Below are 18,610 nucleotides of genomic sequence, written 5' to 3'. Positions count from 1 at the left end.
TCAAAACAAATTACTGGAAACACACAGAAGGATCCACTATGTATTTATATGGACTAGATTTATATAAACAATTTCTGAAAATGTGTGGCAACTAATACATTATTTCAATAGTTCTAAATTTCACTGTTACATTTAAACTTCCCCATTAGTTTATATTATCTGGGAGGCTAACATAATCTGTAAGGACCAGAATTATATTTTACTTAGTTTTAGAATTGAACTGCTGTATTTTCAACCAAATCCTCAAATTGTAAATCCTTTTTTGCATATACTTTGCCAATTTACATTTTCCCAACATTTAATCCTGAAAATTAATACCAGAAATCACACAAAACATGACAAAGACAAAAGAAGCTACAGGTCGAGAAGTTCTAACCTATCCAAAGAATTACCAGAATTAAGATATAGACCTGATTAAACTCTCAAAGGCATTTTCAAAATATACCAAACAAAACTTACTGCTGTAACATGAGATACATCTGTTGAAGCACTCGCAGAAGTCTGTTGACCACCCATGTGCATCTTGCTGATATGTGTATTTAAACTACCCAAGCTTTTGAAGACACAGCTACATTCTGTACAGTTGTATGTAGGGCCATTCTTCACCTTAAAGAAAAAAAAAACACAAAAAATTTAAGTAATTTTCCCCCGCATTTACCAAGTATAAGTTTCATTATTTATCCATATAACAAATATACTGTGGGATTATGAGAGTAAAATGGTTAATTTTTTCAAGTTACTGATGAAATTAATCTGGTATATCTTGGATATCAAATCAACTGTAATCTACGTGCATGACTATAACTGCCTATTACCACTTCTCAACGTTGGGAAGCACCAGACAGCACAACAAATGTCATCTGGCAAATGATACTGCAGACTTTTCCCTCTTTACAATTTCCTACTGTTCCACACTTAGAAGCAAAACTGAAATGCAACTTTATCAATTAAGATGTGTCAGAAGATGAAACATCGTACATAACACAAAAGGTCCTTCTGAAATACAAAGACAAAAAAATGCAGATAAAAGCAACACAGCGAAGGGTAGGGAAGTTTAATATGTAGTTTGAACTGAATTAAAACACACAGAATAAGAAAGTGACCAGCAGCAATTTGTTTGGGACTTTCAGACCAAGGCGTTAAGGTAATTAAAACAGCTAAATTTGCAGAGTTCAACCTTCCTCACTTCCCCTTCTCAGTCTATCACAGCAGTAATAGCCAGTGCAGGACTTGCAATATAAAGGGAGCAACAAAGTATTCTAAAGAAAACACACTGAAGTACTTGCAATATAGTATGGTATTTTGTATTTTTTGACACTGACCTGCTAACAAGACTTTCAAAAAGAGACATCAAGTAATAAAATAGTGCTACAACTCAACAGAGTTGTAGCCTTACAAAATGAGAACAGCCTGTAATTCATTATCACCAGTTATTTTGTAATTGTCTCAGGATAAAACAAAGAATTCATAGAATTCCATGCATGCTTGAAGAAAACACAGCAAGACCAAGAAAGAAAAAAAATTAAAAAAAAAAAATCAATAAATTACCCATAGCTAAAATGTAGGCTCAGGACCACAGAAGCATAGGATGTGATCAAGAGGTAGAATTTTATTTAAAGCACCTTATCCCACAGCTTGTTTCTTTCTTACAGAAAAACTGAGTAACAGAGAAAAAAGTAAAAAATATTTTTTACTTCATCCCTAACAATCTGGTTTGGAAAAAGTAAATGTAAATTATGTAATCAATGAAATCAATGTATTTTTTTATGTAGCAAAAGCTATCACATACAGGGAGCTGTGAACTCTGAAAACGACTAGTCACACAAAGATACAGAATCAATCAGGTTGGAAAAGACCTTTGAGATCCTCAAGTCTAACCTTAATGACCGAACACCATCCTGTCAACCAGACTATGGCACTAAGTGCCACATTCAGTCTTCCTTAAACACCTCTAGGTATGGTGACTTCAATGGAAACCCCATTCCAATGCCTAATCACCCTTTCTGTGACAAAATTCTTCCTAATATCCAACCTAAACCTCCCCTGGTACAGCTTGAGGTTATGTCCCCTTGTTCTATCACTAGCTACCTGCGACAAGAGACCAACCCCACCTGGCTAAAACCTCCTTTCAAGTAGTTGTAGAGAGTGATAAGGTCCCCCCGAGCCTCTTCTTCTCCAGGCTAAACAATCCAGCTCCCTCAGGCACTCCTTATAGGACCTGTGCTCCAGATCCTTCACATGCTTCATTGTCCTTCTCTGGACTCGCTCCAGCACCTCAATGTCCTTCCTGAATTTAAGGGTCCAAAACTGGACACAGGACTCAAAGTTGTATGATTTAATATAACCAAGTGTAATACAAACTACTAAGACATATCCATATACTAAGGCACATCCTAAAAGGAAGAAACTAACACACTAAAAAATCCTTAGTAAAAAAAAAATCCCCAAAATATCTACCGTTGTAACACAAAAATGGAAAACGGGAACACAAATCTTGGACAGAGTTAGGGGAAGAGTGAGAACAGAGATGCTATTCTGCACCCATGAAAAAGAAAAAAAATGCAAAAAAAGCTGCCTCTATTACTTCATACCTTACAAATCAAAACTAGGTCCCTTTCTATGGGTATTTCCAACCAAAAATCACTAAAGTCAGTAAGGAAATTACTGAACAAAGTTGCACAGCCTATGTTGCTCAGAAGATTGCATTACTTTATCATAGCAGTACCTTCTGAATCTAAAAACCTGTCTATCACAGAGAAGAACAACAGGCATAAAGAGATCTGAGACAACAAATTTTATCTTATTCTGCAATTTTCTTCTACCTGTAACCAAAAAACTCCTGAAAAAGGCTGCAAGACATATACTTCAAAGACAAATGGCAAGTAAGCTCTACGATGGAGTTAGTGGGTTTGGCCTTGAAATTTTTCACCATTTTCTGCTTTGATGCTTTTGGTTTACTTTCATCTGAATCTAGTCCTCATTCTCCCAGGACAGACACAGGTACATTTTTATACACCTAAACCCACTACTTTCTAATCTATCCATGTACTGAAAACACAATGGCCAATGAAGGTTTTGCTACTTCTCCTAAGTACACATTTATTCAGATCAAGCAATTTAGGAAAGCTCGCTGGTCAAACCAGCCAACTCCAATCTATACTACAGCAGTAAATCTATACTGGCTGCAGACAGCACTGGAGCGCATAGGAACAGCAACAATTAAACAGGACATGTCAGTACCAAGGCATAATTAATTGTATTTACCTCCGAATGCACTCGCTGTATGTGCGACTGCAGATTGCCCTTCTGGGAAAAGGCTGCGGGACAAAAGGCACAGGCGTGGGGCTTCTCCCCTGTGTGCTTGATCATGTGAGTCTGCAGAGCTCCCTTCTGGTTAAAGGCTTTCCCACACTCGCTGCATTTGAATGGTCTTTCACCTGCAAGGGAAAGGGAAGAGGAGGAAGAGGAGCATAAGGAGCTTCCAATAAGTGTTAGCAGTTTCCTGTATTTAAAAGAAAAATTGTAGCAGCTAAAATATAACCTTGCCTAGAGACATCTGTACATACATGCAAATACATTTTATTAGTGGGTTTTCAAGGAAAATTGTTTACCTCAGCCATCAACCTCAGCACCTACTCTGATGACAATGTAGCCTTATGAAAAGGTTTGTGAACTAGCTGATGATTATCAGTTAAAATGGTTAAAATGAAGGAAATCTATACAAAGTAATTATTTAGAATGGATTCTCTCGACTTGTGGTTTGGAAGATCTCAGAAGCTGTTATGCAAAATCACTGGAGGAAACAAAAGGGGGTTGAAAGAAAAGAAACAACAAACCCACATACATCACTCTTGTATACCAAACTGTATAGAATGCATATATCTCCACTGAAACAGAGGGACCAGAGGGTAAATGGACAATAATAAATAAGTATCAAAAATTTAACCTTTAGTTTAAAATTCAAAAAGTCTTACAGTAACACTGCAGAAGATGGCCTATGGTTCCCACTCCCCAATAAATATTAACAGCCGTTCACTCTTTACAACCATCTACTGAAAATATGCAATAAAATATTATATGAGATATCACACAATCCCACTCAGAAGATAATTTTAAGACTCTGAATGCTCATATTGCTATTGAACATTAAACAAAAACTAGGCAATACTGCTACAGGAATGCTCTGCCACAATTTCCCAATTTTGGTGATCTCAGTGTTGCGCATTCTTCCAGTTATTTGTACATTCACAGATTAGGCACGAAAAACTCGCAGGAATTGTAGGTGACAGAACATAAGAGAAGTGCGTAAACAGATTACCATGCTACATATTTTAAACATACAGATACTAAGAATAACTTTCAGTTTCTTACAAATGTGTCTTAATTGACTACTGGGAACTTCTGCTATGAACTCAGTATTACCCTTTTTTCCTTTTAATTAAATAGTTTAGCTGAGGTAACTCCAAGACCTTGAAAACACTGCCTTTGCAAATTTCTTTAGCAAAACCATTACAAGCATTCTGTACATTATGTCTGCTACACCAGTAAGTACTACCATGCACTAAAGATAATGTACATTAAAGCAGCTGTAATAAATATTTTTATATGACTTTAGTTATATTGCTGTAATTACATCTACTTTACACTTATTAATTCTTAATTAAATTCACGTTGTCTGGAATAAAGGCAGCTATTTTTTGAAATAGATTACAAGCATTTAACTCACTGAAGGAATGTATATTTTCTGTTCTGCTGCTTACGGGTTTTGAAGATGCTTTAAGATCTGTTTAGTTTTTAAGACAAAGAACATTGATTCACATCTTGAAATACAATAACAAAATTCCTGCTGGGCTTTCATAGGTAAAAGGCTTAGCTTCCACTAAGAGCTGGTGGACACAGAGAAGTATTACTTCAGGTTAAGTGTGCCTATTTAAGTAAATCTCATTATAGAAACTAAACCTTAATTCCACTGTGGAAATGTGGAATTTCTGTACTCCTCAAGTATAACTTAATAAAACACAGATTGAGAGGCGGAATGAGGGGCTTATTATTTAGTTATTAGTATGGGAATTGCAGTCTCTGAGACTTAATTTTTTTCCCAAAAGGGTGTAAGTGCTTGAAATGACTAGTTACAAATAAAAAATAGTATTGCAAATTAAGACACTAATGTAATGCTGCACATGTAGCACAGACAGGCTCTTTCAACAATTAAAAACTGGGATTCTAAATTCTTTACAGTAAGGTTGTCCTTTCCTACATAGTTACAGTACCTCAAGCAACTGAACACCACACGGATTGTCTGCAGGTTTAGAATAATAAAGTAATTCACAAATTAAATGAGCATTTGCTAGCTACTTGGAACTTCAAATTATCTACTGTCATGTGTAGATTAGGACTGCATTTTCTGTCTCTGGCTTCCAAGTAGACAAATGTCTTTTTATTCTTCTAAAGAACCATTAATGCCCTTGAACTTTTTGAAGCTTTAAAGAAGCATCCTTAACCAACTATAACCTTGTTTCTTTAATTTCAACTAGAATAAGCTAAAATAATGTATCAAGTACAGTCAAGACTCTAAAATACTCAATTTTCGCTGACCTTTTTTTGGGTATTTGTTTGAAGCAATTTTTTAAAAGCAGGTACAAGGGTGACCTCTTGTGTTACTATTCTATAACTGGATCTGTTGAACTTAAAAAGATTCTTAAGAAAGAGTCATGCAATGGTATTTTTATTTCTCCTTGGTAAACAAAGCCATTCTTGTAAATAGCAACTCATCACATCTCTGCCTGAAACGACTGTTAATACAAACAACATTGCACGCTTATGTAACTGCATATTTGAACTAGCTAAAAACTAGGCAAACAGCAATTTATTCAATATATATGAAAAATACATACATATTGCATAGCACTGAAACACCTCCAGCAAAGGTTCTGTTTAAAGCCAAACTCCTGCTATGCTATGTATAGCTGGTCGAAACTTAAGAACTATTCCCTTAGTCGTCTGTAAACTTCAAAACTTTTATTTTGTGCTTGGTATTTTTCAATTATTTCAACTGCTTAAGGGTTAAGCATGCACATATTTATGACAGCAATTTAGAAAAAACCATTTGCTATTCATTCTGGAAATTTGAACAGCCACTTGCACTTCTTCAATTTCCAAAATTACAATCTAGGCTTATCGCATCCCAAGATCATTTTGCAATTTCAAATAAATCAATTTAAAAACAAATGCAAGGCCACTATTTCAGTAGTATTATTAATTCTTATGCACTTTCACTCTTTTTGGGACAGTAAATTTTAGAACCTGCTCTCTAGAGTATGTAAGATCTTACTTGGAGTAGCTGACTCACCCTTGCCTAGTGATTCACGTTTTAGGGCTCATTGAAACTGCAAGTACCAAAACTGATATTTGGTAAAAAATGAAACCTATAGAGTACTTTAATTTTTTTAACTGTTTCCAATTATATGAACAGAAATTTTAAAAGCATATAAATTTGCTAAGCAGAGGAAAATAAAAAAAGTTTATTTTAAACCAAGAGGTAACAGCATCTAATGAGTGAAATGTATTGATAGCATTTGAAGTCCCAACAGGGAGAAAAAGACTAGCATTTCACAGGTTCACTGAATTTTGTAAAACAAATGCAAATTAAAATAATTACTTCCACAGCCTTACCTGTGTGTATTCTAACATGTCGTGTTAACTGACTTGGTTTCTGGAACGTCTTTCCACAGTGAGGACAGGAATAGGTAAACCCACTTCTGTCAATGTTTCTGTTGTAAGATCTAGTATTTGATACTCTGTCATTAAAAAAACAAATAATTAAATAATTTTAATATGAAGCATTATTTTAATGATTTTATTTTAAGCCATCATTTTTAGCATAGTGTAAACTTGATAACAACATACAGTATCAGCTGCAACAGTGAAAAACCAAAGTCTATAATGATACTAAAAGAACAATGCAATCAGCTTTTTTCTAAGGACCTACACGCACCAAGAATTTCAGTTATTTCTGTAATAAAAATGGATACACCCTAGAGGCTCTCTAGAGACATTTTCAGAGTAAATTCTGCCAGAAGTATACAGTGACTTCACAAATATTATTTTCATGGGAACTTTCAACTCTGTGCAACTCTGCTGCTTTTGCCTGAACACAGCAAGTCCTTTATTCTTAACTAGAATACGAAAATCCCATGAATTTGAGCCTCAATGCACTTGCTGAAGTCTATAAGGAGCAAGCTAACAATTTAACAACCCAAATACTCACCCCTGCCCCTCAAACACAAATCACACTCTCCACAGAACCATAGTAACAGATGATATAAATTCCCCAAATTCATTTCTCTACAAATCAAACTAATTAGTTTAAATGGCTGCTGAGAAACGTCAACAGCAATGTGGAAAACTGACTGAAAAAAAAAAAAGGAAAAAAACCTAGATTTTGCAGACCATCACAGCAACTCAGGAAAACAAGCAGAAGACACAAGGCAGTGGGCAAACCAGTAGAGTATTGAGAGCATTCAATTATCTTCCATACTGCCTGAATAACAACACCTATACATTAATCCAGCTTCTCAGTACTGCTTAATTCTAGCTGATATTAAACAATTTTAAATACCTGGTGTTTTTATGAACAACTGAAAGAATTAGCTAATGTGGAGCAAAAGTGCAAAGCACACCACCACATTGAAAGACAAGTTGTATAACAGAAAAAAATAGCAGGGAAGTAATAGTCTGTGTATAACAGAAAAAAATAGCAGGGAAGTAATAGTCTGTGTATAACACAACAAATCATTAAACTTCTCAAATGCTGCATCTTTCCACTCTAGGAGAACATAGATGTTCAGTGTATATTTAAAGGAAAGTACGTTTTCTCTTCCAATTACTTAAAAAAAACTACATGCATTTTTAAAGTCCTTTTATAATCTTAGAGAATGAGCACAGTGTGGGTAATATATTTTAATTTTACATATTAATTATATCTACTAAAATTTTAAAAAGTATCCAGAATAAGTCAACTGAAAACTGAAGATAAGGAGAGAGAACAACACAGATGTTACAACCTCTTCTTTTCACCTGAGGACAGATCTAGACCAGCCTGATTGTCAGAATGCATTCTCTGATGAGCAATATGTCTTCACTGTATCTGCAGCACTTTAAGAACAAAAATAATATCTGATTTGGAGGCAGTCGTAGGGACAACCACTAAAGATCAGATCACCTTCTAAATTACTTCATCATTTAGAGTCAGAATGACCGTTTTCTTTTCAGCAAAAGCTAGATACTGAATTTAAATTAGTATTAAATTTAAATTTAAAAACTTCATAATAGTCTGAATACAAATGATTCAGAGAACTATTACCTTTTTGGCAATGAAAGTGCATTCGCTCTATGAAAAAAACTTAAAGGAACAAAGCTCTTCATAATTTTAAATCCTAAAAAATCTCAGAAGCTTATTTTACACTGAAAAACAGTAGTCAAATTGATGTGTGTCTTTGAACTTTAAATACACTCTACATAACTGAGTTAGACCAAACATTAACTTTTCGTAACTCATTAATTAATCTTTTCACATTCAACAATAAAATCTGAATTTCCACATTTTTCCTTTCAAAATTATTTCTGTGAAACACAGGTCTGAGCTGCATTTGCTCTGTGACGAACTGGAGCGGGAACACTGAATCAAGTCATTAACCCTGCTCATATACATGGGTTGTATTGGTACTGCTGGTTAAAGGGCAGCACAGCACCAGTACAGACAGTAGTTCATGGAACACAACTGCAACACGTTTCTACATCTGAACTGATAAATAAGATGAATGTCATATAAGAAAGTTCTGAATCCAGAAATAATCCATGCTTAGGAAAATAAACAAATGATCATGAAGCGCTTAGATGTCTTTTATGTCAGCATGGGGCACACATAATACTCTCTCAAAATCACAACCATCATATTATATTCACTCTATTCTTTATTCATCCTAATATTCATTCATCTCTACACAGGAGATGTCCACAACAAGAATGATTTTTGTATGCAATATGGTACATTTATATAACCCAATACAAACATAACTTGATTCTTCAAACCCTTAAATTTCTGTTGGCAAATGAAAATCTACAACAATACTTTTTTCAACCTTCTGGAACACAATTATTAGGATCTTAGAAGCTTTATCATCTGATAAGAAAAAGAACTGGAAATAGCCAGTATTTCTTGTTTTTAGATAGGTAATTTTCCCCATCTGTTTTTTACAGAAACAGAGAAGAGATTAAAAGAGAAATCACTAGTCAAGACTTTAGGTTTTCTTAATATATAAACTAAACCAATAGAACTAAGTTTTTCTTCCTTCTAACTTAAAAAAATTCTCACATTCCTAAAAGTAAAGTTAAACTAGAGAGCTGAAAGAAAGGACAGAACAAATATCCACCAAGAATAAGAACAGCATTTGTCAGGCCTCTTTTTTTTACCTTCATTTTGTGCTTTTTCAGATTTACAAGAAACTCATGGGAGGTTGTGAGGAGGACCGCTTGCAAAAAACAATTAAACTGAAATGAACAACTTTTCTTTGCAGAAGGCAATCATGAGAACTTTTGTCATTAAAATAAAGGCTATGTAAAATTTGCTTCAATGTACTGCTATTAGCCTTTAAAATCATAAACACACTTCAAAAAACCACTTTGCATCAGAAAAACTTAACCCGTGTTTACAAATAGCTAGCAGATAAACTGTGCTTAGTATGTGTCCCTAAATACAAAAACGGGGCGGGAAAAAAGGCCTCCAAAAATAACCAACTTAAGCAAAGTTTTAAAAAGCAAATGCCATTTCATAATAGCATAGCAAAGAAAAGAAAGTATCTGCATCAATCATGGTATTTTGCTGACTAGAAATGCTATTCCTGCTTTTCCCAGCTATCACCATAAAACTAGCATCTGCTCATTTTGTTAAAACCCCGTGATCGTCACCTTATTTTATAGTGAGTTTTCATATGCTCCTTTAGCTGCGAGGAAGTTTCAAATTCCTTTTTGCAAGATTTGCAGCTGTGGATCCTGCTGCCTGCCAGTTCTTGACGATGTTCTTCCATGTGTATGGACAGCTGACTCTGTAAAGTGAATTCATCTCCACATTCTGAACAGATAAGATTCTGAGAGAGATAATAGACACTGATTTTTAAAAATATTCCCAAAGAGCAGTACACACACAAGCTTTGCTCAAGCAGATTAATGTATCCTTCTATGGACATTGTCAGCTGGAACAAGCAGCAATAAACATATACAGCAAAAAAAGTTTATGAGTCCTATAATATAAACCATGAACAATAACCACTGTAAGATTATATTAATATTTATATTTGAAGAAACTCCACTGAAACTGAATTCTGAAAAAAGTTCACATGGCAGCAGCAGCAAGCACTTCAGTACCATCATCACCACTCCCTATTTCCTTGGTAGGCTGATTCAAGACACACACAGAAACTTACCTCAGTGCCATTACACTCTGGTCTACAGAAACATTTGTAACAAATACTACTTTCTAACCACAAGCATCTTAAGTGTAGAATCAGGGATTTCTCACTTTTACTGGTTAAAATTATATTTTTAAACAGTAATCCCACCACAGTTAGTACTGAATTTTCTTAAGGTATCTTCACAGAAAAGCTGACAGAAATTAATAGGGACACATAATACTTCTGACAGATAACACATTAATTTTACAGCAGTGTCAAACACACCATTTTCCAGTTATATTATTATTCCATGACATTTAGAATGGAAATTATACTTCTGATGTTTAATGCAAAACTATTGCCACTTCTCTGAAATTCAGAGGCAGAATCAAAGTCAAATATTGTTTCAATGAAAACTAAAAGCTCTTGACTTCTTTTTGCTTTACAAAATTCTTAATTTTTATTTGTCATTCTATCTTTATTTTACAAAATCTAAGCTGAGAGTTAAGCTTAAATGTCTAAAAATATCTATTATCTCTGTTAAATGTTCCTCACTGGTGTGCGTAAATAACTTCAGACATCAATAACTTCAGATGGTCAATAACCTCTGCTTCAAGTTCAAATTCCAGATCTCCTACAGGTCCTAGGCAAAAGTACTGGGCAAGTTATTCCTGCAGTTCTCTGTGAATTGTTACATTCATCTCTGTTTCATCATAAAATTATTGGGTATTACAAGAATACATTCATCAGCAATTGAAAGGTACTCATATTTTTATAAATTTAATGTTCAAGCTGCAGATTGAATTTTAAATTAGAAGGCATCACACAGCCTATTCTTCTGACATCTGCACCAAGTATCAAAATTAGAGCTGCTGAAGTGCATGAAAAATCACTTAGTGGCAGAAATGAATATCAAAAATCACTCTCAGGTGTCTTTCTTGATGCTTAGTTTCCTTATTCTGACGTTTTTAGCCATTTATAAATCAAGTTTCCTTAATAATACCCATTAAGCCATGTATCATTATAGATACATTAACATGCAACAAAATTGTACTCAAGCCCACTTAACTTGGCTGTGTACGTGACAAAATGTGAACTAAAACATGATTAAAGAAGGAACACAATCTCTACACATGGTATATACCCTGCATGGATTAGACAAGTACAAACAGGCCTATTATCCCAAACGTAGGGGTCAAAACTGCTGCAAAGCTGTCTGCAGTTGGCATGGAGAAATATACCTCTGTTATCTTTATGATCAGAAGCCAGATGATAACAGTGGTTTAGCTCCAACTCTCCAACATAAAGTCTAAGTTTAAAAAAGCCTTCACGGGAGAAGGAGCAATTATTTGATTAAAAACTTGGTATTTTGGGCAGTGCAATCAACTCTGGCAACTGCAATAATGCAGTAATGCCTACGAAGTGTGCAAAGCACCACTATGTATTAACTGTTTGCTAAGAATTCAACCAACGCCTTATAAAAATGGAAAACTAAATTTTGAGAGGGAAAGAAACACAAAGCACTTTGAAGCGAAACCACCACTCAAAAACAGAAGTGGGAGTTGTAGACAAGGGAACAACTTCTTCTATATCTATAGATGGTGAGAGTGCCTCACCATGACATCTGCCATCAAACACAATCACCCATGTGGGCTTATGTAGATGAAGTCACAGAAATATCTTCAAAATAAAAGTATTTGTAAATAACTAATCAGTTAATATTTAGATATATATCAAACATGCACAGATTCTCTTTGTTAACAAAGACATGATGGGAACACTTAGTTATATCCAGCTTATTAATTTTTGTAACTATTATTAAAACAGACGCCCCACTAGAAGTTTTTTATTTCTTTTAAATCAAATAATTTATTCACTCCTCCAATCTAAAGCATAGGGGTAGGGGATTAAATACAACTATTATGACATGTCTTTTCAAAATTTAAGTTATGATGCTTAATGAATTACCTCCTCTTTCTCATGTAGCATTATATGAGCTTTCAGACTGGCTACTCTGGAGAATTTCTTGTTGCACACAGGACAGGTAGGATCTTCGCCATTGTGAGTACATTTATGAAGTGTCAAGTTGAATTCAACATTAAATGACATCGGACACTGGTCACATCGGTGAGGCTGTTCGTTAAAATCACAAAAATAAAGACAAAATTCAGTATTTCCATAAGTTACATATACCCTGGGTGACACATATAACCATACAAATCAAAATGTTAAAAATAGAAGAGCAGTTCAAGTACCTACATATGATAATGATCCTTAACAATACCAATCTTAATTATTTTTCTCCTTTGCATCTCATTACTGAAGATACAAACATAGCATTTCAAGAGCACATGGGGAAAGAAAGCAGGAGAATTAAGTAAAGCAGAGGTCCAAAACTGAGACTGTCTGAGAAGAATGAAGTTAGCAGTAAAGAGGAACAAGCAGGAGATGGAGACATATTTTCCTACTTTAACTGTGATCACGATTCACCCAGAGGGTGGTTGGGTGCTGGAACAGGCTCCCCAGGGAAGTGATCACAGCACCAAGTCTGACAGACTTCAAGAAGCATTTGGACAACACTCTCAGGCACATGGGGTGATTCTTGGGGCTGTCCTGTGCCTCAGAGATCCTTGTGGATCCCTTCCAACTCGAGATATTCAATGATTCTATGAAATCTTCATAAGCAAAATTAATAATCAAAACAGGAAAACAGTTTATACTAGGATTGACTGCTCTTCAGTTGGTATCTGCACAATCAGTTTTCATTTTTTAAGAGCACCTTCACTTCTATATATAAAAGCTCTTACAGAACTGTGCAATAGCATGGTTTTAACAGTCATATATCAACTTTACAACATTGAATCTTCTCCAAGTTGTTCTTTGTATAAGTAAATTATCTCTAAGTGCTACATTTTGTAAAAATTAATCTGTACGTACAACTACCTCAAAAAGTAATAAAATTATTTTTCCATCACATGTAAGTAGTACCAGCTTTGTAAAACAGAAAACAAGGAAAAGAAATTAAATGCTTCATATTACAGATGCAACCTGTGGCAAAAGTTTCATTTAAAAAGTCAGTCCAGTCTTAAGCACATATCTGTATTTTTGTTATTCTTTCCTAAATTTGACTTGTAAGCACTAAAGTGATGACATTAATCTACTGCTTAATACATACATACTAAATTAGTTTATTAGTGAGGTCAGTTAATCAATATAAGTATTATTTTCTTTTTATTGCTAATATATAGAATCACTTTGAAAAATCGATTGAAAGAAACCTATACACTTTCTCATCTACCTGAATATTTTATAAGTCAAAGAAAATAGCTAAAATTAAAAATTACTGATCTGGAAACAGCAATCTAACTAAACAACATCAAAGTAAGGTCCTGTCTCAAAGGAAACATGAGAAAACATGAAAGAGAAGAAAGTTAACTGAGGTCCCCAAGTAGTAATTTTTAGTGGTGTGACTAAAAAAATGGAAAAGATGTCTTGTGTTAGCTTTACCTGACAGTTTATGAAAATATCATTATACATTGGTTATATCTACTAGAATTCATACCTTGTCATTTTGCTCATGATCCCTCATATGGCGCTGGAACTGGGTCTCTTTTGGAAAAGACAGCAAACAAATCTCACACTTATGCAAGTTAGGTACTTGGTAGGGAAAATTTCCGTTCTCTGTATTCGGTGTCAGAACGTCATCTACAAAACAACAATCAAAACATCTGTATAAAGTCATATTTCATCTACTTATAATTTATTGTAAAAAACAAATTTTTTGAAGCAGAAACTATTTCAACTCCTCTAAGATTTTGACTTATACAACACTCTAAATTCAAGGGATCTTGCAGATATCAGGCATAAACATTACTGCTTTCAGTGACAACAGATCAACCACATATATCCATACTGCCAGTTGCTAAAGAGATAAACAATCACCTTTTCCTAGTAATTTGAAATAAATTCTTCCTGTGCTTCCTAAACACCCATCAAATTTGCAACAGAATAAAACTCTGCCAGATACACCAGGTATAAGTAAGATACTGAGAAGGGTTGCTTTTAATAATATTACATCACGTGTTTCTAAGGCTTTTAAAAATTACATAGTCAGTAGTTCTGACTATACAAGTTTTCTGCCCTCCATCACTTCTCTCTCTTTTTTTTTCCTTAAGAAAAATGTGGACGTCTTTTCTTTTTTCTACACTTGGCAATGTAAAACCTTTATTAAAACCTATATTAAAACCTTTAGAGTTGTAAAACCAACACCACTGTTTCAAATAGCTGAGAGAGAGGCAATAAACTGGAAGTCAAACTGTGTACACATTAAGTCAGTGAAGAAAGAGATGTATTTTTCTTTAAACAGACCCAGTCTAAGTCCATACAGTTTTCTTGTTTTGAACTCCTAAAATCACATAACTTTGGATACACAAGTTGCAAGCTTCTATATCCTCTTGCTCAAATGGCCAAAGTCAAACATATAAATACTTTACGATATACAGAAAATATTAATCCAACTAAGTTAAACACATTTTACATTTGAGAAGATACTGCATTACTACAGAAGTTATCTTTATTTAAGAATAACTTGAAGAAAAGCAATTGGCAGGAGGACTTATTATATCATTCAAAGCAGTATTATTAAAATGAAAATAAAAATTGATTGACTTGTGCTGCAGGTTAGGGAGACTGAAGCGAAATAATCCACAGAATTCAGTTTCAAATATTCCTACAGCTCCAACTACATCAACAACAGAACACAAAAAGAAGGGAACATTGATTTTGTTATCTAGACACACAAGGCCTGATATTTCTCTTTAAGTCAGTACTTTCCACCATGAACATAAGAATTAGGCACAGGAAGTAACAACACAAGTAGAAGTTTACAGCATTCTGTTTACATGTCCTCAGAGGAAATCAAAGATTACAATTCATACAGTATTTCTGCTCAGTACTGCACCCACTTCAAAGTCCTGTCTCATTCACCACAACATTTACAAGGGAGGGGGAAAAAAAAAATCAGTACCTTATATCCTGACCATATTTTTTGCTTGCCAAAATTCTCATGAATAAACTTTAAAAACTTGTAGCTGAGGAAGCTGTAGGAAACATTTCAGCATAATATATTTTGGGCAAGAAGTAAAAACAATGTCCTAGGGACTTACACTTCCCATTTCTGGACCGAGATGCCCAATTAACTTCTGCTTTGTAAAGTTTAGTTATAAAGTATTTTTCTGTAACAGAAAGATGTAAGTATCACAAATATTTATCATGTGTAAACTTAACCTACTGCATCCTTTAATGGACTCTCAGCTGTATGTTCATAGTATATGCAGACACTATCAATAACAACCCTGAAACGGTCACATTTCTTCAATAATTAAAAACCACAGCTTTAACTAAAAGACACAGTCCTTTAAGCATCCTTGTGATAAATACTCCTGAGTTGAATAAAGGACACAAAATCAGTTTCTGTAAATACTGACAGGACAAGAGATGTGGAAGAAAAATCTACTCTGATACTTGGGTTATATGAAAACGTAATGTAGAAGGCTTTCCTTTCCCCTAGAAAAAGGAGTAATTGTTCAACCCCATGAAAGCCTGACCTCTCACTTTAAATTGACAACTGAAAAATGATCCAATCCATGACTTCAGAAAGGCCTTCAAGCCTTCTCCTTCAACCAAAGAGATTATTATCTTTAAAGTCACTCTTAAGATCAAAGACACTGGACAATATACAAAAACAATGCCTAAGAAATTGAAGTAGCTAAAGTGTAACACCGACATCAAAGGTGCTAACTTTGAAACACAGAAAAAGCAACATGCTCACTAGTGTCTAAATAACATTACTAAATGACACCGGTTTTCATTCAATAACATTTCTAGGTATCATTTTCATTAAAATGTGTATCATATCTGTAATATTGACTGTAATACTGATTAATCTACAGGCTGTGAATTTTCTTCTGGAATTCAAAAAGAGTTTAATTCCATAATGAAAAATCTTGTGATGTTTCAACAGAATTTGATGACTATTTCTATGAAATCATACCACCTGATTGCAGAGATATACAAGAAGAGAGTACTTCAGCTTTTCTTTAAAAAGACAGAAATGATTAACATTAAATCAGAAAGAGGTAACAAGATAGAAAAAACCAGGAAAGACACTGTCAATTAAAATTAACAAGCAAGTGAGCTATATTTTGACTTTTCAGGCAGCACTCCTGGATTCATGAAGTATGGCTTGAGTTTGTCTTCATTTCAATGTGAAAATGAAACAACAGTTTGACAAAGTTTTTTGTTAGAATTAATATCCAGATGAAGACTTTACACTGATACCTCTATGACAAAAGTCAAAGTACTAACCTAAAATACTGTATTTTAGATAAATCATCATAAAACAATCTTTCCTTATATTAGAGGAAAAAGTGCTTTTAGACACATCAACTTGGATCATGAAACAAGCCAATCACTGCAAAATACTGAACCTATCCTAAAGGCCAATATTTTTGAATACCAAAAAAACATGTAGTTTATGTCAGTTCCAGAAGCTGGCAGTGGGGTATGGACCCTGTACTTTTAAATGCCCTGAGAAATTTGTTAATTGAAAAAACCCCACAACAATTCTAAACATTCTCTGTGTACCAAAGGGAAACAAAATGAAGATACTGACATACCTGACACAGTGTTTAATGGACACAATTCATCATTTATCATATTATGAAGCACATAATAAATACATAATATGATGCTTATGCTCTCAGAAAAATATAAGTATTAGGTACACAAATTAAGCAATCTATTTATTGTCAGACATACTCTGGCAGATGAAAACAGAAGTCTGCTGTCTATTAATGAACTAACTGAATGCCATTCAAGCCAGCAATACAGAATTAAAAGTTTGAAGGTTAAGTTCAAGAAGACATTATCTGATTAAACACATAATGTCAGCACAATCACACAAAAAACTGGCATGCTCTTAGTAGAGAGAAGCTACTTAGTGATATCATAAACACACACAGAGAAAACACAAAATTACTATCAGAGTAACAAACCCTTATTAAAAACAAGTGATTTTTTCAGATCTGCACAGTATAACAAATAATAAACCTTGCTGAACAGGTGCAAAGCTTAAAACACTGCCATTTGTCACTTACTATTTTTTTTCCAATTTGCATATTAGTCTGGCTGCAACATAAATCAACCTTATTACATCACAGCCTGAGAGAGACAGTCAAGTATCAAAACAATTAAACTAAACAGGGAGTACTTAGCTCATTATGCACTGTCAAACACATTTTTGCCTGTATGTACTTTCAAATGTATTTTTGTCTGTATCCTTACAGTTTGTCCATAGTGCCCATAGATAGCAGAATCAGATTTGTGAAGTACCTATCAACGATAATAAATTTTCAGTTTAAAGATAGTCTTATTTAAATACTCTTAATGTTACAACCTGTAATTTCTATTTTAAATTTATTGTCCCTCACAGAGCAGCAGCAATCACTTTGGGTCAACTCAGCCGTGACACAGCCTTCACCAACACTTGACCTCGGGAGTTGAGTCAGCAAGCAGGTGCTCTCTGCTATAAGCCACTGACGACAACTCAGCGTGGAAGGAGGAAGACAGAATAAGAGCACTCCAAGCCTTCCCTCCTTATGTAAGCAGCACTGTGCCTCATGGCAGGCTGCAGTCCTCTCTGCAAGGCGCAGATGGACTCATTCAGCTGTGAATGCAGCACAGCCTTATTAGATCTCTAATAACCTCCTCGCATTCGACTGAGAGGACACTGCGAATAAAGCACTCAAGCTTGTGAAATTTGTGGATGAAAATTTGTCACTGAAGTTAAATGGCAGCTGGCAAGCCTAGGGACAAAAGGGTCTGACCCTATCAAAACCTATTTACTAATTTATGAGTGAAAAGAAAGTGGTAGGACAAAAGAACAAAACAGGGATGCCAACACTGACATTTCCTCATACTACACTTGAACTCATAGAACGCAAATGATAATGAATCATTAAAACATTTTGCCTAGTTCTGCAATCATAAAAGAAACAGTTCACTTTAAATTTAGCGCAGTACTCTTAAACCAAAATAGAAGTCATTCCTTGTGACTTCTGATGGGAAGAGAAGGGGAGAGACTAACTCTCAGTCCACGTATC

The 18,610-nt window shown here is 34.5% G+C and overlaps 1 protein-coding gene across 9 annotated transcripts in view; it reads right to left on the bottom strand.

Annotated features, from left to right (window-relative positions):
• Window positions 1-18,610, bottom strand: part of ZNF236 (zinc finger protein 236) — a 71,478-nt gene that overhangs the window by 47,747 nt on the left and 5,121 nt on the right. For 8 of the 9 annotated variants that reach the window (XR_001874491.1, XM_017813263.1, XM_017813261.1 and 5 more), the window contains exons 2-7: window positions 14,011-14,153; window positions 12,417-12,581; window positions 9,967-10,145; window positions 6,673-6,797; window positions 3,265-3,437; window positions 460-606 (exon numbers count right to left, since the gene is read on the bottom strand). Coding sequence is in view for 8 of the 9 variants with exons in the window: in XM_017813261.1 (XP_017668750.1) it covers window positions 460-606; window positions 3,265-3,437; window positions 6,673-6,797; window positions 9,967-10,145; window positions 12,417-12,581; window positions 14,011-14,153 (932 nt within the window). In the remaining variant the exon portion in view is untranslated. Of the gene's footprint in view, window positions 1-459; window positions 607-3,264; window positions 3,438-6,672; window positions 6,798-9,966; window positions 10,146-12,416; window positions 12,582-14,010; window positions 14,154-15,613; window positions 15,634-18,610 lie in introns of those variants that run through there. The other variant, XM_017813262.1, reaches the window with a different exon arrangement.

Source organism: Lepidothrix coronata, unplaced genomic scaffold, assembly GCF_001604755.1.
Source record: "Lepidothrix coronata isolate B3197 unplaced genomic scaffold, Lepidothrix_coronata-1.0 Scaffold40, whole genome shotgun sequence".
NCBI lineage: Eukaryota > Metazoa > Chordata > Aves > Passeriformes > Pipridae > Lepidothrix > Lepidothrix coronata.
Note: the sequence above shows the minus strand (reverse complement) of the source record. Positions and strands in the feature narration are given on the sequence as shown.